This window comes from Micromys minutus (genome assembly GCF_963924665.1).
Source record: "Micromys minutus genome assembly, chromosome: 4".
Classification (NCBI taxonomy): Eukaryota; Metazoa; Chordata; class Mammalia; order Rodentia; family Muridae; genus Micromys; species Micromys minutus.
The window spans coordinates 13516612-13544527 of NC_137973.1; the positions used below are offsets into that span (position 1 = coordinate 13516612).

The window sequence follows — 27916 nt, forward strand, 5'->3', positions numbered from 1 at the left end:
GAGAGTTAGAGAGTGTTAAACAATGAAAAATCACTTGCTGCTGTTGAAGAGGACTAGGGTTCAATCCTCATTTGGCAACTCACAACTGCCTGTGACTCCAGTTCCAGGGATCATTTGCCTCCTTCTGATTTTCACTTACATACTATAAGGCCCATATACATAAACATAAACATAAACATTTTAAAATAAATCTTAAAGTTCTTAAAATCTCTTAGATTTGTGGGGTTTGTTTGCTGTTTTTTAGATTTTTATTGTTGTTTGAACTGTACTTCATGACACAAGTCATTGTCTTTGACATTTTTTTCATTGAATGTCTTTGGACTCTTCAGAAGTTCAAGGTATTATTTCCTCTACTTGTAACTAAATATGTATTAGAACTAACAGTTCTAACTAATAGTCAAAATAGGAAAGAAAATATCTATTTATATGAAAACCAAGATTGTACTTGTCGAAGATACTTAAGAGCACATTCATTGCAGGAAAAGGATTCTTAGTTTGGATGATTGAGAATGTTGTGTTCTAAATCCTGTGTGTGTGTAAATGCACACATGCATGAAAAATTCTGCTAAATTTATGGGATGCAAACCAAATCACCGTCCTTACCTAACTGCTGACTTTGAGAGTTGTTTTATCACGAATATAAATAGTGTGCAGTGTGTAATGCTTAGATTTTGTTTTAGATGGCAATGTCAGCTTTGAATCTTGCCATTGTGATAGTGAAGTGCTTCATTACGTATTGTCTTCTGAAAAATCAAGAGAATATGGGTAAAATCCCATGTTGGGTATCCCCACCATGAACCAAAGGATTTATTTTAGTACCAGAGTCTTCACTGTGCTAAATTGAACTATCTTATTTAAAAATAAAAACCAGCCTAGAGAACAGAAAAAAACCTGAGATACTTCTGGGAATTCAAATTGAATACTTTTTTTTTTTTTTTTTGGAGGTGAGGATTAATTTACTTTTAAGGCCTATTTTCAAATAAATCATTTTGCTTTGGGTGTCTAAATATCTTATTTTCTAAATATTATTTCCCTTTCTTTTAAAAAGAATTAATTAGACTCAATATTGCTTTTTGTGTTTGTTTATATGTATCACACTTTTGCTGGTCATGGAGGTAGTCAAAGTAGAGCCCTGTATATCCTGGACATGAAGTTACACATGGATGTGAGCTACTGTATGGGTGTTGGGAACTGAAACCAGGTCCTCAGTAAGAGTCTTATCCAATGAGTGTTTCTCCAGAACCCAACGTTCTTTTTAAATGAAGACTTTAACAACTGAAATCATTTTCTGATTATTTTGATATTCTTTTATTTTGTGTGTCTAGGGGAATTTAGTGATGGATCTAATGAGGCTGGTGGCATCTACCAAGTCCTTGAGATACCTTATGAGGGAGATGAGCTCAGTATGATGCTGGTCCTGTCCAGACAGGAAGTCCCTCTGGCCACACTGGAGCCTCTGCTCAAAGCACAGCTGATCGAAGAATGGGCAAACTCTGTGAAGAAACAGAAGGTGGAAGTGTACTTACCCAGGTGAGAGGACCTGTGTGGCCCTCAACACAGCACGCTGCTGAGGCCCAGAAAATCTCTCGCAGATGCTTTTAAATTTTAACTGTTCATTTCTCCTCCTCCCATTTCCCCTTCTTCATCCTTCCATTTCACCACATCTTCCTCCTCCATCTCTTCTTCTTCCCCCATCTCCTCTAACTTCTTTAGCCTTTGCTCCTCCTCCTCCTTCACCTCCTCCTTCACATTCATTAATACAGACATTGCCCTACCCAGAGATGTCCGTCTACTCTCTCATTCATTCAGCACTAAATGCTGTGAAGTAGATTATCACTAGGAAGAAAACCCCTGCCATTATGGGAAGCACTTGCAAATACACCACTCGAGTAGCTACTGACATATACTTATGTATATCCAAGAACAAAGCTACTCAAAATCATCCCCGTGGCAAAAGGGTTAGATATATGCACTGCTTTACTTCTGTGACATATACATACATACATACATATATACATCTTGCTTAATCTTCTCATAAAAACTAATCACAACTAGTTCAGGCACCCAAGGTACTTAGCATGTAGTACTTTCCATGATGAGTCATTTACATGAAAAGGTCCTACTAGTCTATTGTCAAGAAGTAGTCAGTTAATATCTAAAAATGAGAGAAATTTGTTAAAACATAAAAATTGATTTTATAGACTTTTTTTATGAAGTAGGATATTTTAAACTGTAAGATTTAATTATAAATATTAATTGAATTTAAAATATTGTCTAAGGCATAAAGTTGTAAATAATCTAGCTCATGTTAAAACCTATCGAGTGATTTTTTTATCATGAATTTAAATGTTTTTCCCATAGGAAATTCATAAATAATACAAGAAATTCAATATACTGTTAATGCTTTCATTATTAAATTCCATAAGCTAAGTGTAGTGTTTCCATAAGCTCTATGAAGATATAAAGTTACTTAGGGGTATTTTAGCAGAATTCTAAATGAATGCTCAAGAAATATTATATATTCTGACTCATTCACATTCAGTAGAAAAATGGGTCCTCCAGGTTATATCCACTGAGAAATAGAATATGGTGGCAGAATAAAATTAAAATTTCATTTTCTAGGAGTTATTCTTTAATTATAAAACAGTTTAGCTCACTTGCTCTTTCTAATGCATGTTACCAAATTAGGCTCAGCTAATTACCATACATCCATTTCATCAGGAGTTTTAAAAACTCTCCCTCTCTATGGAAGATGTTCCAATTAGAAGCGTAACTAGATCAATAAGATAACTTTGGTTTGCTTTTGTAACAGAGTGACTGCATCAAAACGGGTATGTTCTAGTAATCAATGACAAAGTTCCTCCACATTTAGTAGAATTAGCAGCCATTGAGCATTTGTTGAAGGTGGTGGCTTCTGAACCCCTATGTGAGCAAAGGTAAAAATGCTTCTAACAGCTAGATTCTAGGCTTACTCAAGGATCAGTCTTAATGTTCTTTGTTTTTATGTGGAGATATTATTCTAAAAGCATAAACTTCATTTTTATAACTGTGTTTTGTCCTACCTGACAGGTTCTTTTAATTTCATTCATACCAGAGTTTATATGGACAGTATGAAATGCCAACCATCTTTGAAGACTGTAGAGAATGCTGAGGCTGTGACTTAGTTGCCAGAGTGCTTGCTTAGCATTTCTGAAATTCTGGGATCTATTCCTAGCATTGCATAAGCTGGCATGGTAGCACACACTTTTCAACCCAGAATTCCAGAGGTGGTAACGGGGGATTAGAAGTTCAAAGTCATTTTCCACTACCTATTAAGTTTGAGGCCAGAGATCTATAGGGAATTTAGAAAGCTGTAGACAAAGAGACCTCAGTTAACATGCTCATTTTCCACCATTAGTTTAGAGCAAGTGACTTAGGTTTTTTTTTTTTTTTTTTTTTTTTGTTGTTGTTGTTTGTTTGTTTTATACTTTGATATTTTTTGTAGCTTATAGAAAATAATCCTTTACTCTAGGATTGTACAACATCATAATAAAAAACAGGACATGATATATAAGATATCTGAGGGAGTGATAGTAATAGACATTCTAACAGTGTGGACTAAGAGGAGAGAGGTAATGTTCGAACACTATTTTCAGTTGCTTGTAGGGGAATAAAAGACAGGAACGGAAAACTGAAGTTATTGTTGTTTGATTATTGACAGTTTTTCATTAACATTGAACAAAAACCATAGAAAAAGCTACATATTAGATACTTTTGCATTGATGTGGGCTTTTGTATTTGGGCTATTTCAAACATTAAAGTACATTAAATGTGAACGCTTCTTTTTTTACAAGTGTTCATATTAGGGTATAAACAACAAATACAAGTCTAATTTAAAGTAAAACTGTAGTAAATTTCCATATTTGAATTACTATGTTTGACATATACAGACTTGTTTCTTAGCCTTTTTTGGAAACATAAACCTGCCAAACTTATTGTTCCCCAGAAATTCTTCTTCACAGTTGAGCATTAATTCAATAGTTATTTTCTTCTCTATCTTACAATTTCAGAAATGATGCTAAAATCATGGGCAATTTTACTTGTCTCATTAAAGACACAGACTGGTGCCCAAAAATTTATATGTGGCATGTATAGAAAGCAAAAGGCAGCATCAGAAAAAGAAAAACATTTCTTTCTGACATATTCTTGTGTGTTGTTTTTAAAATATTAAACAGTTTTCACTTATTAAATTAAAAAGTGTAAATTTAATTAAATGTGTCAGTGTACCTCAATTTCTGTATCCATTCCTCTGTTGAAGGACATCTGGGTTCTTTACAACTTCTAGCTATTATAAATAATGCTGCTACGAACATAGTTGAACATGTGTCCTTGTTATATATTGGAGCATCTTTTGGGTATATCCCCAGGAGTGGTAGAGCTGGGTCCTTAGGTAGTATTATGTCCAATTTTCTGAGGAACTGCCAGACTGATTTCCAGAGTGATTGTACCAGCTTACAACCTCACTAGCAGTGGAGGAATGTTCCTCTTTCTCCACATACTTGTCAGCATCTGCTGTCATCTGAGTTTTTTATCTTAGCCATTGTGACTGGTGTGCAGTGGAATCTCATGGTTATGCACTCATTGATAAGCCCATACTAGTCCAAACGGCTCGGAATACCCAAATAATTCACAAACCTTATGAAACTCAAAAAGAAGGAAGGCCAGAATGTGGATGTCTCAGTCCTTCTTAGAAGGGAGAACAAAACACTCATGGGACAGGAGCAAATACAGGAACAAATAGAGGAGCAGGTATTGAAGAAAAGATTATCCAGAGGCTGCCTCACTTGGGGATCCACCACATATGCTGTCACCAAGCACTATTGCTGATGCCAAGAAGTACTTACTGGCAGGAGGCAGAGATGGATGCCCCTGCAGAAGCACTGGCAGAATCATACAAATGCAGTTAAGGATGCTTGCAGCTAACCATCAGTCTGAACATGGGAACCCCAATTAAGGAGCTAGAGAAAGGACTGAAGGAGCTGGAATGGTTTGTGACCCCATGAGAAGAACAACATTATCAACCAACCAAACCTCCAGAGATCCCAGGGACTAAAACACCAACCAGTGAGCACACATGGAGAGACCCATGGCTCCAGTTGCATATGCAGCAGAGGCTGGGGTTGTCTGACATCAATGGGAGGAAAGGCCTTTGGTCCAGCAAAGGCTCATTTTCCCATTGTATGCTAAGACCAAGGTGTTGATCTGAAAAGGGTGATTAGGAGAGGGAGCACCTTCATGGAGACCAGTTGAGGGGGCAGGGGGATGGGGGAGGAGGGCATAACATTTGAAATGTAAATACAGAGACTATCCAATAAAAAAAAAAAACAATAAAAAAGAGACAAAAATTCTACAAAAATACCATTGAATTCAGGTGTCTTTAGTGTTGACCATGACATGCATATATTTTTAATCCAGATGGAGTTCCACAGTTGAGAGAGTGAGTATACACAGGTTTCCACTCCTAACCAACTAGTTATCTCTGTCACTGGCACCCACCTGCAAAAGAAGAACTTGTTTTTTCCAGTTGTGACTCGCTGGTTTTATAAGCACAATCACATACTTCTTTCAGCAAAAAGTCAGTTTTAGCATACTTTATGTACTATAAAATACACTATTATCATCAACATGCTAAGCATTTCTCTTTATTCCAGCTAAGATGCTGTTCTAACTAAATATTTCCTTGCCATATCTTCTCTCAGGTTCACTGTGGAACAGGAAATTGATTTAAAAGACATCTTGAAAGCCCTTGGAGTCACTGAAATTTTCAACAAAGATGCAAATTTGACAGCCATGTCAGGTAAATAATAAATATCAAATGTTATTCACAAAAAAAGCTTCAAAATAATGATGGTCTGTTGATAACTTCTCACAAATTATTATATGTAATTATTACTTATAAATGAAGAAAAGGGCATATTTATTTATATAAGCTGTAGATATAGCTGTAGAATTCCATATATCCTGGAGGGAGCCATTTAAGTAGATTGCTTTCCAGAGAACTTTGTCTATACAACTTCATCTTCTCCATCTTATCTGATTCAAAATCTTATAGAATAGATAATTAATGAATATGCTAGTTGAATAAATACATATCCCTAGAATAAGTTATATATGAAAGATTAATACCATTTGTGAAAAACAGACCAAAGATTCTTTTAAACAGAAGAAAAACTACCCAGTGAGATGTAAAAATTTTCCTAAGTCTTCAGTAAAAAAAAAATAATGTTATTAAAAAGTAATTGTAAAGTACACTAGAAGATAAAAAATACATTGTTAAACTATTGGAGAACAAAGCAAAAATGTGGCTGACATTAAAGCATTTATGATCATGCAAAAACTTTGGATATAGTTTAAGTGATTAACAAAGTTTCTCTTGATAAACGCAATGATAAGCTTATGTCTGAATAAGTTAAGTTTATATAATTAAAAATTTTTAATTTGTTGTTACAATAGAAATGTAAAATCTAGTTTCTTGATAAGAGAAGACAAGTACGTATTAAGATGAAAGAAAATAAACTTGTAAGGCCTCTTAAAACTCAGTACTTTAACTAGAGTGCAAGATTGTGGGATCCTCCTCACCCATTCCTTGCTGAGGAAGGAAGTTTACTCTCCTGAATAATCCATCTGCACAGGATCACAGCTTCTATGCCTCTGCTGAATTCTGGAAATATATTCTCCATTTCAGAAATTGCTTACACAAGTACATGTGTGATGCATAGTTTCATGTACAGGTACTCTTTGGGGAATGAGAGAGGAAAGGAAGGAAGAAGGAAGAGTGCAAGAAAGATAGTGAGAGACAAAGAGAGACAGAAAGAGATAGAGAGACAGAGAGAGAAGATAAATCACAGGCTTAAAACATTCTAATACTTACCCTCCAAGAATTTTTTTAAAACTTTTCTTTGAGCTCTACCAGTGAGCTCATATATTCCTGTTATATGTGGCAATGAAATTTCTACTTCTCTTTCAGGGAGCTTGACACGCTGAGCACCAAGACATTCTCTAAGTGCCTACTGTATACATGACTATACTATCTATACAGTATATATACATGTATACAGAAGACAGATAAATTTTCCTTTAGCAAATGTCATCAGAGTTCATGTCCCAATTCCTAGAGCTGTAAGCATCTCTTTGGCATAGTTAGGAGGGCCAGACTGGTAGAGACTTGAACAATCCTATAGTATCTTTGTACCTAAGTCAGAAATATATTCATATCTAAAGCACAGCATAAAATCTTCACGCTGTCTTTTTTGTAAATTTAGAGCATTTATCTTACTATGCTGGTAGAGTTCCTACTCGATAATTACATTCTGCTTTCTTTACAGTGATTCCTTACTGTCTCCCAAGCATCCAGGCAGATATTTTACCCAAATATAACACCTGCTACCACTGAGAGGTTAGCTCTGCTAAGGCAAGTCAACCACTGTGGTCAGTGTGACATAATTTTAGACATATTTAGGTTTATAAGGTAATATTTTATTGCTTTTACTATGACAGAGACATAAACCATTAATATTTGTTATGATAGCTTGTGGATTTAGAATGAAATTAAAACCTTACAGAGAGGTTTTATTTGTCCATAAGCAAAGTGTCTACTCATTTGATCAGACCTATTAGAAAGAATTGGAACCCAGTAAGTGTCTGCTGAGACTGAAACAGGTTGAGGGATCCAGAGTGTTAGGGTGCATCTTATATACTACAGTTCTTGGGAAGTCAGTTACCAACCATATTGACACTAGTCATCTTGAATACCACCCTGTTGAGGCTTTGGGTTGTTTGAATGCCTCTAAAGTAAACCCCTCACAATTTGCCGTGAGAATTCTTTGATTGTTGAATGCGTAGTTTGGTAAAACAGTAGCGTTCCAGCCACCTCAATTACTCCTCCTTTCTCCCTCTCTTTTTCCTGTTACTCCTCTCGACAAACCATTCTTTTGATTGCCTCTGCCTCTTCTAATTTCAGTGGAGTTTCTTAGCCTTGTTTATTTGGGTACCACATGCTCTGTTCTACATAGTTCAAATCCTTTTTTGGTGACTAATTTTTCATTTCTCCAAATAACAGGAAAACCTTGATGGGTAGGGATTCTCTACTACTACTGATGCTACTACTATTACTACTACTACTACTACTACTACTACTACTACTACTACTACTACTACTACTTACTCTTAATTATCTTTAGATTTAAGGTTGTAACCTACATGAAATATAAGAGATATGTTTCTATAAATTAATCAATTTATTTGTTTTACATTCCAATTGCTGACCCTCACCTCCCAGCATGCTCCTCACATATTCTTACCAACCACATACTCTTCTTCTCTGAGAGGTAGGAGGCCTCCTTCTCTTAAAGGCCAGGGTATTCTGTCCCACTGAGGCCAGACAAGGCAGCCCAGTTAGGGGAATGGGGACCTCGGGCAAACAACAGATTTAAGGTAGCTCTCCTCTGCCCTGCTCTAGTTTTTGGGAGACCCACATGAAGACAGAACTGCATATCTGCTACATATGTGCCAGTCTGTGTTCCATCACATGTGAGTCTCTGAGAGCCCCCAAGGGTTCAGGTTGTGGGCTCTGTTGGCCTTTCTGTGGAGTTCCTATCTATTCTGTGGCCCGCAACTGTTCCCCCAACTCTTACATAAGATTTCCTGAGGTCTGCCCAATGTTTGGCTGTGGGTCTTTGCATCTGTTTCAGAAAGCTGCTGGGTGGAGCCTCTCAGAAGACAGTTATGTTAGACTCTTGTCTGCAAGCATAGCAGAGTACCATTAACAATGTCAGGGATTGACGCTTGTCCATGGAATATGGATCTCAAGTTAGTGTGGCTATTGCTTGGACAGTCTCTGCTACATCTTTATTCCGGTATTTCTTGTAGACAAAACAAATTTTGGGCCAATGTTTTGTGGGTAGGTTGATGTCCTTATCCCTTAACTTGGCAACAGAAAGTGGGTACCTCACATTCTGTATTCCCACTGCTAGGGAGTCTCCGGTAAATTCACCCCCATAGAGTTGTGGGAGCCTATCCCTCTATCTCACATCTCTGGCAAGTCCTAGAGAAGCCCCCTAACTCCCCAACTCCTACCAGCCACAGAATTGTATTTATTCTCCTGGCCCTCTGGCCTTAACTCCTGTCCTTTCCCATATCTGATACTGAACACCCCCCACCAATGCCCTCCCCATAATTTTACCCATTCTGATCCATCCCTCCATCTGCCTTCTATGACTATTTTATTCCTTCTGAGTGAAATTCAAGCCTCCTTGCATGGGCTTTCCTTCTTGTTTAGCTTCTTTGGGTCTATGGATTTCAGCATGGATATCATATTCCTTATTGCTAACATCTATTTATAAGAAGTACATACCAGGCCTTAGGGGCCTGTGCTACTTCACTCAGGGTTACATACTCAGAGTCTATCCATTTGCCTGCAAAACTCATAATGTCGTTGTTTTTAATAGCTGAGTAGTATTTTATTTTGTAAATGAACCACCTTTTCTGTATCCATTCTCCAGTTGAAGGACATCTGGTTTGTTTCCAGATTCTGTCAATTGTGAATAAGACCTGCAATGAACATATTGGAGCATGTGTCCTTGTGGTATGGTGCATCATCTTTTGGGTATATATCAAGGAATGATATGGCTGGGTCTTCAGATAGAACTATTTCCAATTTTCTGGAAAAAAAAAAAAAAACACCAGATTGATTTCTCAGTGGTTGTACAATTTTTCAGCAGCAATGAAAGAGTGTTTCCTTTGCTTCACATCCTCTACAGCATGTGATATAACTTGAATTTTGACCGTGGCCATTGTTCTGGTGCAAGATGGGACCACATTGTCATTTTGATTTGCATTTCCCTGATGACTAAGTATGTTCAACAATTCTGTAAGTGCTTCTCAGCCATTTGTGATTCCTCTGTTGAAAAAAAAAATCTCTTTTTACCTCTGTACCTCATCTTAAATTAGGATATTTGGTTTGTTGATGTCTAAATTCTTAAGTTCTTTATGTATTTTGAAAACTAGCTTTCTTTAAGACATATGGTTGGTAAAGATCTTTTCCCAATCTATAGGGTGGGATTTTACTGAATTGACAGTGTCTTTGCTTTTACAGAAGCTTTTCAGTTTCATGGGGTCCCATTTGTCAGTTGTTGATCTTAGAGGCAGAACTAATGAATTCAAGACTATTCTGACTTTGTTTTCTGTTAGATTTAGTGTATCCAGTTTTATGTTGGGGTCTTTGATCTACTTAAACTTGAGTTATGTGCAGATTGATAAAATATGGATCTTATTGCATTCTTTTGTATGTAGTCATCCACTTACACCAGCACCTTTTGTTGAAGAATTTTTTTTTTTTGAATGGTTTGGCATCTTGATCAAAAATCTAGTATCAGCATGCAATAATTATGTAATTCTAACTGACCTCCACAAGGACTCAATAAGAATATTTGCATGTGGTTAGCTAATACTTTCTACTCTCCTAAGATTTGTGGGGTTGTTAATGATATATAACATGGATGAAATTTCATGCTGTATCTCTTATTTTCATAAAACAGCTGCTAGTGAGGCAAACATATGAGAAAATTACCATATTAAAAATTTAAGGAAACCTTACCTGATCCAGAGAAAGAAGCATGAAAGACTTCTAAAGCTTTTATTTGTTTGTTTTTATTTGTAAGGGTATATAGCACGAAAGTCTATTTCTGTATCACATGGGTGCATTGCACTCTAAGGCCATAAGAAAGTTGAAGATCTTCTGAAGCTAGAGTTATAGAAAGTTGTTAGCTGCCATGTTGGTGCTAGGAATCAAATCTGGGTACTTTAGAAAGTAGCTGGTTCTTCGAGCCACTGATCATTGTCTCTAGGTCCAAAGTTTAGAAGGCTTATGGAGGGGGGATGAGACATAGCAGCCTAAAGTAATACAAGGAAGATTGAGAGAAATGTTCTGTCAAAACACAGGCTCTCAAAAAGTCAAGTATGCTTTCCACATTAAACCCAGAGAAGAGTCAGCAGTAGCTCAAGATCTTCTTGTCCATCACAATAGGAAACAATCCCAGTCTCTGAGTAGAGGCCAGTGATTCCTCTGAACAACACAGCACGGACTCCCACTTGACTAACTACCCAATCCTAAATGTTATCAGTTACCAGAGTATGGGAAATCATAGATTAGAGAAACCATAATGGAAAAAAAAAAAGAAAATAAATCAAAAGTCTTTTAAGACCCCTTGCAAAAGACTGAGAAGAGTTAAGTATAGACACTTTTGAGTCTGAATAGAAAGAAGTATTTGAATGCTGATAATATTTCTGAGCAATTAGAAAGTAACAACAACTCTTGCCTCTTGAATGGGGATATATGTTCCCAAGTGAAAGGAGTATTTATTTCATTATCATTTTTGTGTGTGTGTGTGTGTGTGTGTGTGTGTGTGTGTGTGTGTGTGTGTGTAGGAAAGCATTCCCATGTAAATATGTGGATAGTAAAGGAACCCTGGGTGTCTTCCCCTTTTTCTCTCCACCTTCTTTTATGAATGATCTCTTGATGATTCTAGCCATTGTCATTTGAGCTACACTGGCTGCCCAGGGAGCCTCTGGGATCCATCTGACTCTTCTTAGGGCTGGGATGATGACGTATTGTATTTTTCACATGGGAACTAGGGATCAGAACTCAGTTCCCATGATTCTTCGGCATGCACTTGACCCATAGAACCATCTCACTTGCCCAAAATTTTTATCTCTTACAGATCTTAGTACTGTTTGTAATATAAACTTGTACATGTATTACTTTGTCCACAAAGTTGTATTTCATATTTTAGAAAACTATTTAAACAACAAGTTAATAGCATAGTCAACCTGTAAATCTGAAGGAATTCAAGAATGGTCCAACATTGTTATAAACTGCAATGCTAAGGGACTTGAAATCTTTTTGCTAAGCTCCTGGTAGTCTCCATCATTTTTAGCCCTTTGAATCCACTCTTGTTTGGGTACTTATTACTGTCGCCTTAGGCTACTTCAGTACCCTGCTAAAGAGATTCCAATCTCTCTGTAATCTTCCATTGCCAAGATTAATCTCCTTAGAACTCACTCTCAGGTCATTGTGGCACCAATTCAAAACCTTTGCTTTGTGGAGACATTTACCCGTTCTACAAACGATTCTCATGCCTCCCTCCCAAGCTCTACTTAGCCTATGTTCTGGTGACTCTGAACTTCCCCTGTACCTCCTGTCTCCCCAGGTTCTCACATCTGGGAAATCTCTTTCATTTGAATTGCACCTCACCTCCAGATAGCCTAGTCAAGCCACTGAGGTCACATCAACTAGAAGAAGTCACTCATTAAGTCCTTGGTATTTTATGTTCCTCTTTGCTATAAATCACACATATTATTTCATATGTATGTTATTTATGCATCTAATATACCCAGCTATCCCAGGCAGAATATAAATGTCCCAAACATTGGTTGGGACACATGTTTCCTCAGTGTCCATCAATTTAACTTACTCAGTATTCAGTAGATGCAGATATGAATGTGGTAGGCTGTTCAATATTCATTATGTTGACTTCTTCATCTGAATTTGATATCCATTGCTTCTGATGCTAAAATCCATTAACATAAAACACAGTAAAGACTCATACAATGAACATAAAATGCTCAGTACTGAGAATCATTTTCTTCTTGGGTTCTATTTAAAATGCTCAGATAGTTGCAGCAAGGATCCTTGTATAGAGGAGGGCTATTTTTATAATAGAAATGAATGACATTTGGATTAATAGGTAATCTTCCTGGATAGTATAAGGGGCCAGAAAATGAGACTACTAAATCCTTCAGCATAAAGTACAATGCTTTAATAAAGAAGCCAATAAAATAAAGGACTTAAAAAGACACAGTGAAAGGCATATTCAGGTCAAATGCAAGCACTTGAGATTGATGCTAGCCTAGCTCCTGTATTCTTTCCCTTGTTCCTCTTTCTCTTTCCATTGTAAGCCAGAGGGCTTGTTCCTTTTTCATTGCCACAACTCAACTTCTATTCCTAAATTTTCTCTAATTACTGTAAAATGAATGTGATCTTCCTGCCCCAATGTATTTGCTCATTTTAATGATCTCTTCAATAGTATCTTCTAAACTTAAAGCAAACATAAGCTGTTATTTCTGGATAAAGTCTTGGCTCTCTGACATCATGAGCAAGACTCATAGCATGAGACCATTTGTCTGCTGCTCACCCAGTTCTTCCTAGTCCACACTCCATGGAGACCTTTAAGTCTTCCCTGCTATTTCTCTCACTTTGTAATTGCAATGCTGTGCCGAACGACCTTGCCTCCTTCTCTTTGACTCCTCTGCTTATTCTTCCAGAACCATCCCAGCTGTCACCCTTGCCTGCCATTCCCCTCTCTTCCTAGTCAGTTTCCTTCTCTTCAAGTGTAACCTGGTAGGGCTTCACACATAAAACTGTCACCACATTTCACCTTTCACTTGGATTGTCTTGTTGATTATTCACTTGCCCCAGAGCTACAAGCTGTTCCAAAGCTTGTGTCTGTGTAAGAAAGGTCACTCTTTCTTCAGAGATCAGCATGGTGCTGCCACAGCATGGAAGCTAGGTGACGAAGTGTAGGGAGCCTCCCAATGGAAGCTGCCTGGGTTTCTGTGAGGCTTCTTCTCCCTGCTTTCCACTCTGCTTCCCATAGTCAAGCCTGAACATGCTCAGTTTGGATATGTCTCTGCACTGGTTTCTCCTGCACCTTCTGGTCTTCACCTGACTGGTTTCTTTATATTCTCTTGGTTTCAGTTCCTATTGACTCTCCCATCTTTCCTTACCTAACACTCTTCCAAGTAGATGCCTCCACTGCCCCTGTTACCTACCAACATATTTTCGTAACATTGTTCGCCCAAGTATATGAACCACCTCTGGAAACCATGGTCATTTGTGGATTTGCTTTATTAGTGTTCTTTTATTTATGCCCACCTGCCTTTATAAAGGAAGAGGCTGCTGAGTGTCTACGGTATGCTAGTGTTTATAGTAGCTACTCAGTACCTGAACGAACAGTGAATACTTTATGCTTCTGGAACAAAATCTGAATGAATGCAAACAGTGTTCTAATCTAAAGAAGTCAGACTCAGGGAAATGTTTCTAAAGTTTATGGGTAGGGCTGAAACTAAAAATAGGAGTGCCTAGAGGCACTGTTTTTCTAGACTTCTGCTATGATACTCCCTTCATTTGTTATTTTAAGCCTGCCCTTGGTGACACAGAAGTCTATTTAAATTGGCTGTATTCAGAAAAGTGCCACAAAGGAAGTAGAGGCCAACACTTGACTGATGGCCACCCTGCCAGCAGGATATGTTCCTCAGATCCTCAGAGTCTTGGTGCCCTACACAATAACACAAATGAAGTGCTGGCTCAGTATACATTAGCTCAGCTATGGAGTGGATGTCTTGGTACTTTGTCCTGCTTTCTTTACAGGGATTTGGTTTTCTGCCCAGCTCCTCTCTGCATAGTCTAAGGTTTGCTGGCTTTTCTCTGCTTATCCATTGCAAAATGTCTGGGTTCTGGCAGCCTGAAGGGAAGTAGAACCAACCGCTGAACAGCAGTACCTGCAGTGCCCAGGATGGAAGGCTGTTAGGAGCCCATGTGCTGACAGAACTGAACAAGGGTACCCCAGTAAAGGAGCTAGAAAAAAGACTGAAGGATCTGACAGTGTCTGCAACCCCATGGGAAGAACAGCATTATCAACCAATCAAACCCTCCACAGCTCCCAGGGACTAAAATACCAACTAATGAGCACACATGGAGAGACTCATGGCTCAAGTTGCATATGTAGCAGAGGATGGCATGGTCTGGCATCAATGGGAAGAGAGGCCTTTGGTCCAGTGAAGGCATATTTTCCCAGTGTAGGTAAATAGCTGAGGTGGGAGAGGGTGTTTAGGAGATGGAGCAGCTTCATGGAGGCAAGAGGAGGGGTAGGGGAAGGGGGGGGGGATGGAATTGGGGTGAAAGAGAATAACATTTGAAATGTAAATAAAGAGAATATCCAATCAGAAAAAGGAAAGAGAAACAAGTTTTAAAAGAAAGAAAAGAAACGATTATCTGTAGGCTTGGGAGATACAGTTCTTGACACAACTGCATGGGAACCTAAGTTCAATTCCTAGAATGTACATTCAAAAGCTAGGCTGGCAGTGCTAAGGGGGTAGAGGTAGAGGCAGATCTCTAGGGCTCTCTGGCTAGCCCGACTAGATTAATAGTGAGCTCCCAGCTGCTGAGAGACCTTGTCTCACAAAACAAGGTACACAGCTCTCAGGGGTCAACACCCAGGGTTGAGCCCCAGTGTCTGTGTGCATACATGTGCATCCGTACAAACACTCATACTCACACAAATGCATACATATTCTCATATTACATCCCCCCCCACAAAATAGTATCCATTTGCTTTGCTTTAATTGCTGAGAAAAAAAAATCACAGTAAACATTTCTTCACTGCCCCTGTTATTCTAAGTGCATTAAATATCTAAGTGCCTGATTGGTGTGGGGCAGTGTGTGAAGTGGAGATGAGATGAATCGAACAGGAGAGATGCAGCCCCTTGAGGGTCATATGTCTTGGCAGAACAGAGGGCTCCTGTTGCCATACAATGTCACAGGATGAAGTATGAGTCGTTACTCCTACACAGTCTACCATCCCACAGTTCCTCATCCCATTTCTCCTCCTCCTGTTTCCTGGAAGACATAAATTCACTCTACCCCCACCCTCTTCTATGTCTCCCCATTCCCTGGGTCCTAAAGTCTCTCCTTAGGCACATCTTCTCTCAGTGAGGTCCTCTGCTGTGTATGCGTCAGGGGCCTTGTATCAGCTAGTGTATGCTGCCTGGTTGGTGGCTCAGTGACTGAGAGATCTCACGTGTCCAGGTTAGTTAAGACTGCTACTCTTCCCGGCTTCTTCTAGCCTTTGCCTAATTTAGCCACAGGGTTCCCTATCATCAGTCTATTGGTTGGGTGTAAGTATCTGCTTTTGTCTCAGTCAGCTGCTTGTTGGGCCTCTCAGTGGGCAGCCATGCTAGGCATACCTTAGCATCAGTGAAAGTGTCAGGCCTTGGAGCCTCCCCTTGAGATGGATCCCAAGTTGGGCCTGTCGCTGCACCTCCTTTCCCTCAGTCTCTTCTCTATATTTGTTTCTGCGGTTCTTTCAGACAGGAACAATTCTGGGTCAGAGCTTTTGGCTGTGGGATATCAACCCTACCCTTCCACTTGATGCCCTGTCTTTCTTTCTACTAAAATGGACTCCACAGGTTCCCTCTCCCTGATATAGGGCATTTCATCTAAGGTCCCAGGAGTCTCTCACTTCTCAGGTCTCTGGTACTTTCTAGAGGGAGCCCCACCTTCTATCCCCAAAGTTGCATATTTTCATTATTTCTAAACTTGATCCAATATTTAGGTCTTTTAAAGCATGTGACTTTCCTGCTTTTTCCCCTTTCTTATTGTTCTTCTCTTGGAGCTTTCCGTTTGTTTTAACATGATGCATTTTATAATAAAATAAATCTTATAGGCATAATTGTGAGTGGAACTGTGGTCATGCTGTCCATGGTTTGTCAAAAACGCTAGCACACCCAAAGTCTCACATTATGAAAGAACTTTTCATTAAACGCTGCCTGAATCCCATCTAGCATAGTGTGCTGGGTTAAAACTAGAAAATAACACATCAGCAAAAATCCTTTCCCTATCCAGGAGTTCACTTTTCAGACCCATCCACATGCCAGATGTTAGGAGCGCTTCAATGAATAGCATAGCCATCGCCTTAAGGAAGGTGGCAGTCCAGGAGGAGGCAGCCATTATGCATTAATGAAGGTATCATATATTAGAAAAGCTTCATAGAATCAGGTTCTGCATCCATTGGAAAGGATTGGTCAGGTCTAATCTAAAGATCAGGAATCAAAGGAAAGGGAGAAAAGTCTCCGGGGGTAAATTCTGATCCTTAGGGAGGACAAAGGTCAAGGAACATGTGGGAAAGCAGAGCAGGAGCGAAGAGGGAGCGTTTGTAAACTCAGCTGGTATAAAGCACAGAGCGCAGGACAGAATCTGCAGTGGCTATGAACACAGAGCGGCTGCCTGTGGAGGAGCTGGGAGATGTGCACATAGGAGATAACCCTGAGGAGCAGGCGGCAGGCAGAGGGCGGGCGATGGCAAATGGGAAGAGTCCTGCTACAAATCCGGTTGCATTTGCATGGGATGGTGCCATGCAGAAAGGTTTCCTCTGAATAGTGCAAGCTGTGCCACCTTCCCAGCCCCTTGCTCTGATATATTGTGACAGCCGCTGCCAAATAGGGAACAGAGATTTATATGTCTCCCTCTACTACATTTAATTAAAAGTTTTGATTTTTCTAGCTGACATAAATAATAGAGAAATTGCATTTGAATCATGTACCATGTAAAATTTTGAATATATATATATATATATATATATATATATATATATATATATATATATATATATACACACACATATGTGTGTGTGTGTGTGTGTGTGTGTGTTTAGTGGTTTAAAATTTTTAAATTCTAAATTACATTCCTTTACTTATTTGGGGAGGGACAGCACATGTCACAGCGTGCACAGGAGAAAAACAGGACAACCGGGGAGTCAGGTTTCTCCTTCTGTCATGTGAGTCCTGGGGATTGAACTCCGGTCATTAGACTTAGGGAGCAAGTGCCTTTATCCACTGTGCAGTTTTGCCAACTCTAAAATCTTTTAAGAATTCGTCACTTATTATTATTTGTGTGCATATATGTGCTAGTGTATGGTGTACAGGGCATGGCAGTGAACAGCTTTGCGGAGCCTTTATGCGAACACACGCAAGTCATCAGGCTCATCTTCGAGACTTGAGTGGCTCATGACTAATGATGAAGTCTGGCTAAACACATCTATCTCCTTAAACACTAATTCAGATTCAGTGTTTGGTAAAAACAAACCAAAACAATGACTACTACTACTACAAACATTTGGGAATTCTTTAGTGTAGTCTTTTGGAAAATGTACAGCCTGTTATCACCTACAGTAACAAGCATGACTCTTATTTCACTGTTAGTTACTTACTGTCCGTCAGTCAGCCTTTTCCTATCCTTCCAACATCTGGATGCAGGCCACATCAAAGGGGCCGTGTTTTCCTTATTTCCAGGTGCCCAGTGCATATGTTAGGGTAGATCTAAGAGCTACTGCAGGCAGTTTCTGCTCTGCAAGGTGACATGGCTGAACTATCATTCTGTGTCATTGTAAACTTGTATTTGAGTGGGGCTCAGCTGTTCAGGTAGGCATCCATTACCCTGAGGGCTGGGTTCTATTGCTCTTGCATTCAGGGACATAACTGTCTTGATTCATGACCTTCCATTAACTGACCAAATGAAAAAAGAATCAGAATCTGAACATAGTTATCAGCTACCTGCTGGATTGTGTATCCATTTCATGCCCTTTGGATTCATGTGTTTGTTTTCAACCATCTAAAATATTTGATTGATAAAATGGTTTATATTTCCCCTTTTGTTAGGTTAAAAACAAAAAGGATTTAAGAGAGCTAATTATTCTTGATGTTTCACATAAATTTTGGTTGCGTTTTTTTTCTTTTAGTTATCAAATGTATTTTGTAAGAAAGCATGTGAAACAGGCTGTTTAATAATGTGATAATTATTACTAACTATAATCTAAGAAAATGGATTCCTATTAGGTGTATTTTCATAGAAGCCATTGTAGAGACCTTGATGACTATTCAGAATAATCAGGTGCTGTTTACCAGACATACCAAAAGAGTTCGTGAGCATTGTTTTCCATATAGAAGATAATTATGTGGTTTTGAAAGCTTGAAGGAAAATGAAAAACAGGTTGGAGTTAATTATAAGTTATTCAGCAGTCTAATGGTAAATCAACCATGGGTTTTCTTCTTTCTATATGCCTTTGTCTGTGTGTGTGTGTGTGTGTGTGTGTGTGTGTGTGTGTGTATTCAGGTGTACATGCATGTTCAGGTACACATCTGTACAAGTGTATGTAGAGGCCAGAGCTCAACAAGAGGTTTATTCCTCAATACTCCACGTTTATTATTATTATTATTGTTATTATTATTATTATTATTATTATTATTATTATTATTATTATTATCACTATTATTACTGTTGAGACAGGACCTCATTAGCTGGGCCAGGCTGGCTGACCAGGAAGGCCCAGCGCTCCTTCTGTTCTGTGTGCCCACCACACTTGCCTTGACAAGTGGGTGCTTAGGAAGATCTGAATTCAGGTCAAGTTTTTGTGGCAGGCAATTTACCAACCTAACCATCTACCCTACCATTTGTATATGTGCACCTTCTGCAAGTGGTGCTGGATAATAACAAGCCAGTTATTTATGTGCACTTTAACTTAGACCTCCTAGAACTGAAGAAGAGGGGAGAAGTAATGGAGCAGAGCACACTTGAGAATCCCTTTGTCCTGATCTCTGTTCTTCACAAGTACTTGGCATGCATGTTAGGCTTCATCTTTTTTTTTTACTCCCTGCTTTGCTTTCATCTTGGAGAATAGTTAAGAACTCAAAGCTGGAATAAGTTTTAGAGTTTTCTAGGTTCTTCACAACAAAATATCACAGACTGTGCAACTCAGTCTTTCTGAGTTGGTCAGCCTTGAACTCACATTTTAGAAGTAACATAATACTGTCTGAGTAGATGGTATTTATGTATTTAGGAATATACATATATATTAGAAATATATATCCCTAAATACAAATATATATGTATGTGTGTGTGTTATATGTATAGCAAAAGTTTTAAAATATCATGAAATTTAAAGACCTAGGGAGGTATATGGGAGGATTGAATGAGGGAAATGAAAGGGAAAATTATGTAATTGTATTTTAATTTGAATAAAATAATTTATCAAAAAGTGTGAAGTTTGTGTTGCCACTAGTTCTACAGATAAAAGATCACACTAAAAATTTTGAAAGCATTAGAATTTTCTCATTTGGGAGGAAGGTGGGAGCCATTTATATGTATGAATGTATATATATATATATATACACACACATAATTTTACATATAATACATAAATATTATTGTCTTGCATATTATACATACACCATGTGTATATACATATTTATATATATAAAACACTCTCTTGTATAATATATATATATATATATATATATATAATTCTCATTTATCTTACATCCAGACCACAGTTTTCTCTTTCTCCTTTCCTCTTGTTTCTTCTACACTCCCCTACATCCTTTGTCCTCTGTTTACCTTCAGAAAAGGAGTGGGGGATTGACATGTTTTGAGTCTCCTTCCTTTGTTTTTAGATAACAGCTTCTTTATTTATCTTCACACACACATTAGTTATATTTCTTCAGAAATATAAGATGTGTGTACATATATGTGTGTATAAATGTACCTAAACAATATGTTTTAGGTATGTGTTTATAGATAGATAATTTTACATTTTATAGGGCATAGATAATTAGATGGCTAAATCAATAGAGATGATAGATAGATAGATAGATAGATAGATAGATAGATAGATAGATAGATAGATAGACAGACAGACAGATAGGTAGGTAATGGACAATAGATAGATCAATAGATGGTAAATAGATATTAGGTTTGTTTTTAGCAATTTACCCACGTATTATGAGTTATAGTTGAGGTTAAAGCAATCTACTGCCTGAATTCTTCCTTGCTTATAAAAGATGTGTGTGTTCTAATAGGACTTCTTCAGATGGTTGGATGAGGCCCACTCACAATGGGAAAGCAATTTGCTTTATTAAAAATTCACCAATTTAAATGTTAAATCACATGCAAAAATATGCTCCCAGAATCATCCAGAATGTTTGTTTAAGTATCTAAGTACTAAAGCTTGGGCAAATTGACCCATGAAACTAAACATTCCATCTCTACTTTTCTCTGAAACTATCTTAGCTCAAAGTCCTCTTCATGAGAAGTGTCATACTTAATCAGAATGCTCAATAATGACTTCATTTTAAGACCATGTTTTCAATACAGTTATGTACTCATTCCTATGAGCTCTGAGAATATGAATTCTTAAGGATCATAAATAAAACCCAAATGGCATTAATTCCAAAGTGAGCAGACAGGCAATTCAACTCAGAAAATGTTCTTTCTTTTATTTTTTAAAAAAAGTGTGTTTTTAATATGATCCTTGGGTAATGCATTTTCACATGTTCAGAGAGGACAATAAACCAAACTTGAATGCCATCTTATATTTTTCCCTTTTCACGTTTTTATCAACCAGATGTAATTTTATTTTTTTGTTAATTGCCTCTATATTATTATAAAATTATTAAGTTTAAGAAAAGAATATTCTTTTTTATTTCTGGGTCTTCGCCAGTTTTCATTCTATACTTCCTATTTCAACTTAGCAATAGATAATGTATTTTTACTTTGAATTATAAAATCATTTGAGTTCACTATTGACAGCAGAGTTTTGCTCCCCAATCCCCAGAAATTAAGGAAAAGAGGAATAAACACTGGGAAATTAATAATTACTTACAAAGTTAGAGCAAATTTTAAACCATACCCATTGCTAGTGCTGCTGTCCCATAAGTAAGGTCTGCCATCATCTTGATTCCTTATGTCAGTATCTTAGTGTCTCAGAGCTCTCAAACTCACTTATCCTGAGTGTCAAATATTTCCTTGTATCTGTCACTAATGATCTAAATTTCTTCTTCTCAGATAAAAAAGAGCTGTTCCTCTCCAAAGCTGTTCACAAGTCCTTCATCGAGGTTAATGAAGAAGGGTCAGAAGCAGCCGCAGCCTCCGGTAGATAATGAGAAGTTTTCTGAAAGCTTCTTACTTCTTCCAAACTTACAGTTTTAAACAGTCTTGGGTGGAAATGGAGATCCCTTTCAGAAACCATACCAAAGAGGACACTCTATTCCAAGTCAGAAGTCAAAAAGATGTTAAAGCAGCCAGAGCGTTCTCAATAGAATGTGAAATGGATCCATACCTAGTCTCCCAAGGAGGCATCTCAGAGTGGCAGCTCTAAGAAAAGAACCTCCTGCAGGGATGTTTGCATAAACATTTTTAATATCCTCTTAATGTATACTCAGACATTATTCTCCTTCCTTATTATTATTAATTTTAATCCTTATTATTATTAATTTTTATCTGTAGAAAGTTGGTGTTGAAAAATTAGGCATACAAGTAAGAATTGCTAGATATAAAATATTTTAAGCATGTTTAAATAATAATAGTAATGCTCATAACATTTTGATTTGTTTCTTTGTTTTGTTTTGGTTGGGTTTTTTTGAGACAGGATTTCTGTGTTACCCAAGCTTCCCAGAAACTCAATCTGTAGAGCAGGCTGACCTGGAACTCAGAAATCAGCTGGCCTCTAGCCTAGAGTGCTGGGATTAAAGGCATACACCTCCACTGCCTGGCTAAGGAAATAATTTCAAATTATCAAGTTTTAAATGGAACTCTACTTCATTTCCAGATTATAGCAGTTAGTTATCCGTCTTCATTTTTGTGTGTGATGGATACGTGTGTGCACACACATTGAGAGTCATGCATGTCAGAGGGTATTTGTAAGGCAGAGGTGGGGCATCAAATATCATTCTCAATAACTCTCCATCTTATTCTTCAGACAATTTTTATTACTGACCCTGGAGCCTTACTAATTTAGTTAAACAAGCAGGCCAACCTGCCTCAAAGAGTTTTTCTACTTCCCCAGCACTGAATTGAAATGCACCCCATCTGACCATGCCTAGCTTTTTACATGGATGCTAAGGATCCCCTGCTCAGGTCTTCGTGGTTGTGGGACAGAAACTTCACTGATTGAGCCTTCTTCCCAGCTCCACCCTTGATCATTGTGATGGTTGAGATTTCCCAAGATAACTAAGAATGATTCACCATTGCATTTCCTGCTTCCTCTTACTAATTTAGGATCACTCCTATTAAGTGTTAAACAGATAAAATCAAATATAGGAAAGCGCTCTGTTACATGGTGATATATTATTTATACCCTCATCAGTGATAACAATACTTGCAAGAGGATAAGGAAGTAGCCTTTTGTTTATATAAAAATGATTAGAATCATCAGAAAACTAAGCAGACTCATAGCTAATAAGTAGGAACCTGAATAACTCACTTCTCTTACTGCTGAGTTTTCCTTTATTATCCCGTAGAACTGCTATGTATAACACTTCCTACAGACAACAGAAATATCTTGAAACTATGAAAGACTTCCTTAAATTTGACAATTTTGTCTTTCTTCCCCCTAGTAGAGAAGGCAGTCTGATTAAAATACAAATATTTGTCCAGAACTAAGGATGAAATTTTTACAACAGGAAATGTAAATCACATCATCATTTTGGTTGGTGTAGATGGAAGAAATTACTTGTATATGGCTGTTTTGTTTTCTTTAGTATGTCAAGTATAAATGCTAATGCCGTGTTGAAGAATTTGGAAAAGGGTTGGGTAGGGACTCCACAGCAAGACTCAAACAGTCAACTAACCTGAACCCTTGGATGCTTGTACTGGGCCTAGGTACCAGCCCCACACACAGATGATATGGAGATTCGTCTTCATGTGGATTCCCCAACAATGGGAGTGGGGCTCTCCTTGTCTCTGTTACCTGGCTGAGGATACATGTTCCTAACTGGGCTGCCTTACCTGGCCTCAGTCAGAGAGGATGAGCCTTAGTTCTGCAGTAACTTGACCTGCTAGGGTGGGTTGGTACCCAAGGGGACCGCCCCATTCTCAAAAGTGAAGAAGAGGGTGTTGGAGGGTGAGACCATGTGAGTGAGGATTGGAAAGAAGGTGTCTTCAATAGGACGTAAAGTGAATACATAAATGAATGGAAAAATTGTTAATGCCTTCAAACACTTCTGTCTTAAAACACCTGCTTTCTGTAGATTGTTGCCTTTTTATGAAAGGGATAGGCGTACTTCTTTTTTTTTTTGGAAAGTTCTCATGAGTCTCTGCACATCCATAGATCTGTAATTACTTTCTCTCTACACCGTAGGAATGATTGCAATTAGCAGGATGGCTGTGCTGTACCCTCAGGTTATTGTCGACCATCCATTTTTATTTCTTATCAAGAACAGGAAAACTGGTGAGTGTTTTATGTGAATACAACATTATTTCACAAGCCTGAAAGATGCTATTTTTAAATTATATATATATATATATATATGATTGTTTACAATGTTCTTATGCTTTTAAAAAAGTAAAATAATGCATATTTTTACTTTTGCAAACATTGATTAAAGGAAATATATGTCTCATGGTTATTTTTCACTCTTTTTTTTTCTGTTCATTTTCAAACCAATGCAGGTACAATCTTATTCATGGGTCGAGTCATGCACCCCGAAACAATGAACTCAAGTGGCCATGACTTTGAGGAACTTTAAATGATGTCGTTTGAGTCCAAAGACAGCGGAAACAAAGCACATTGTGTTTGCAAGTGATATACATTTAGGATTTTTGTTTTAAAGTATTAAGGAAATATTTAAAATAGTTTTGAATAGTAGTAGTCCATGTGACATATATGTTAGCCTGTCCAAAAACTGTTATCAGTATAAAGATTATGGTCCCAATGTTGCATTGTGTCTGTTGTGCTGTTGTGTAAAATAAAAGTACGTGTTGGAAGTGTAAACAACTTTTTAAACTGTAGAGATAGTTGTCTATATAGCACTGTATCTGAGATTTGAAAATTGTGCTATTTCTTTAGGAACTGTAGTAAAATAATCCTACAAGCATCAATAATCCTTGTTGTTTTTGAGTTTCTTCATAATCAGGCAGAGTCAACACCAAAGTGAGCAATATACATGTACGTAGTAAGCAATACTGGGAAGGGGAGGCAACTGAGCCACAGAAGTTGAGATTGTCATTTACTGTAGGGCTCCACAACCAAGAAAGAAGAAGAATGGGATACGTAAGGCCAACAGACTTTACTGACTTTGTGTATACTATAGTATTATACTTTTAAATTATTAAAGTATGCATCTTTTATTTTTAAAAGTTTGCCGTGAGTCAGTATGCCACATGACTCTAACAACAAGCTCAGATATCTTATTAGCTATTCTGGATGGCATCAAGAGCCCCACGGAGGGATTCCCTTGTACCATTTAAGTTTTAGAGAAGTTTTTGATGTTCACACAAAAATGAAATCACGTAGTGGCACATTCTCTAGACTATACCCAAGAAAGGCTTCAAGAGGTACATCGAGGTACCAACAAAATAGATGTGATTACTTTATTAAAAAAATCACTGGTAAGTGCATCATATGGAATCAATGATTCTTAAACTTACACCTGGTCACCTATGATAAATAGTGTCAGGTTCTTATCCAGGTTGTCTAAGGTAAAGTAGGGACCACAACTTTCTAACATTTCAGACATCCAAATGATGTCACAGGTGTTTGGCCAAGGGCTGTGGTGCTTGTCACTTGGGTTGCAAATTGTTACTGGAAGTCGGCATCACATTTTCACAGACTGAGATTATAGAGAGTCAGGGTGAAGGCGAGAGGTGATCTGTACTAATAATACAATGCCCTTGTCAAGCATCGGTGTGATTCCAAAGTATTTCTAGCACATCCTATAGATAAATGTAAGATTCTTCTGTATATTACAACACTTGAAATACAGTTGTTAAAAATATGGAGACATTTATAGGCAATATCCATGAAAGAATTTATGAATATCCAAGGACACAGTACTTAACACTGAATCTTTTACAGCTTATATTTTCAGAGGACTTATAGTTATTCATAAATCTTCATGTTACTATAGAGTAGAGCTCTTGTTTGCATTTATAATTTATGGAGCTTGGATGCCTGGTGTAATTTCAGTGTTTACATTCTGTGCTGAGACCAGTTTTATTTCTGTATCCTTCTTGTTAATATGAACAATATGGATAAACCTGTATGTTCCTCAGTTCAATGTATTGCCTGTAAGGAAGAATAAACATCATTATGCAATCATGTGATGCTGTGAAGTCCCAAATGCTATGTTTATGAACAGATATAAGATTAAATTCTACTACTTGGAGTTTTTCACTTAAAATATTTCAGCATGTATAAGTTACGTGTTATTTAGTTGAAAATTGATGTTCTCACACTGACAGAAAGATTAGAAATAATTAACCAGGCTTTTCTTTGTATTAACTTAGTATTGCTCTGTGTGTGTGTATGTGTGTGTGTGTGTGTGTGTGTGTGTGTGTGTATCATAGCACACACATTCATTTGCCACAGGATGTATGTGAAAGCAGAGGACAAATGTAGGAAATTGATTGTGTCTTTCCACCTTGGGATCCCAGAATCACACTTGAGTTATCAAGGATTGTACATCAAAGACTTGTACCCATGAGGCCATCTCATTGGCCCTCAGATTTCTCTTTGGACTTTGCCTTGAATTTCAATAGTTTTCTTTCTCTTGAAAAATTAGCATTGCATATTTCCTAATTGTTCCATTCTCTTTACAATGGGTAATTATATAAGTACACACACATGTGCACATGCACACACATACACACACACACATCATGCATAGAATGGACGTTTTTTCTATGAACTTACACTTGGGAGGAAATCAAAAAAATCATTCTGAAGGTTTTGATAGTAACTGAATTTAGTTATTTGTATGTGTGCAACAAACTGGAATGGGTAATTGTAGTCAGTATAATCCTACCTACTTTAATATCACCATCAAGTCCAAACAAATGCTAAAATATTATATATGAGTTTAGTAAAATACACAAGACATTTATTTTATAAGAACAATGAAAATAAAAAGAAATGCATTATGTATGCATCTTATATAGAACACAATTTACTGATTTTGATACATAATCAGCTATTGAATTAATAATGATAGTCACTTTTCTTATCTGAAAATCTGTCTTGGTTTTTGTCTAAAATGAGTGATATCAGCATTTCCTTTAATAGCTGCAGGCAAACTAAACCAGTTGTTTTTGTGAAGTAAAGATTTTTGCTGCAATCTTGAGCAAAGATAAAATACAATCCTTGCCCCCAAAAAAGAAAGAATAGGAAAAATATTAGTGAAAACTCTGCAACTTTGCCTTAAGCTCAGAGCCTCATGATGCCATCCTCATAGTTCATCTTCTAAAGCAGACATAATGCACAGTTCTTTAGTCAAATGATGCAGACTTTCCTAATATAGAGAGTTAATGAAACATCCTACCAAGGTCCCAACTCTTCTAGTAGCTTCCAGGAAGGCTAAATAACCTGATAATGTTCTGGTGCACAGTAAAAAGCTGCTGATAAAATATACATAGAAGTAATATTATACAGAATGAGCATGTTGTGCTTGGAAATGTATATATATTATGTGTGTGTGTAAAATGCATATATTTATTCAATAAGAATTAATTGATAAAAGAGGCCAAAATTTTGAGATATCAAGGAAGATACAGGAGAGTGTGGAAGGAGAAAAAGAGAAATGTAGTAATTATATTATAATCTCAAATAATTGTTGTAATAAACTTAAAACAAATCTCCAGTTGCCTAAAGCACACAATTAAAAAGAACTTTCAGGCTTGGGTGAACATGTGTCTAAGTAGTCAGGCTCAGTTCCTTATCTCTGAACAGTTATTGAATCATTAAGCGTGTGGTTCCAATATAGAAAGGCATAAAAAGGAGCAAATGGCAAATTTCAGGTAAGCAGCCACAGGATTTTATTGTTTAATAAGTGGCCCACTTACATATTATTCACAGAATTTAATATTTTTTCTGCTTTCAAAATAAACTGCTAAATCATTCCATTCCATTGTCTTTATGTTTGTCTTTACATGCATGTAGATTTATGTTTATCACTGTCTTGTGCATGTGTCCCTTGATGTGTGTCTATGTATTTCATGTGTGTCTCAGTGTAGGTTTCTCAGTGTGAGGATGAATCTCTCTGTGTCTCTGTGTGTCAG

General features: G+C 37.4%; 1 protein-coding gene across 1 annotated transcript in view; it reads left to right on the forward strand.

Moving 5' to 3' along the window:
- The window catches only part of SERPINI1 (serpin family I member 1), a gene marked incomplete at its 5' end in the record, with an annotated part of 29062 nt that extends 4635 nt beyond the window's left edge, over nucleotides 1–24427 (forward strand). The window contains 5 exons of the mRNA XM_080916584.1: nucleotides 1326–1530; nucleotides 5739–5836; nucleotides 21710–21796; nucleotides 24003–24092; nucleotides 24314–24427. Of these exons, the coding sequence (XP_080772710.1) occupies nucleotides 1326–1530; nucleotides 5739–5836; nucleotides 21710–21796; nucleotides 24003–24092; nucleotides 24314–24390 (557 nt within the window). The 3' untranslated portion in view covers nucleotides 24391–24427. The remainder of the gene's footprint in view (nucleotides 1–1325; nucleotides 1531–5738; nucleotides 5837–21709; nucleotides 21797–24002; nucleotides 24093–24313) is intronic.
- Nucleotides 24428–27916: the final 3489 nt, after the last annotated feature.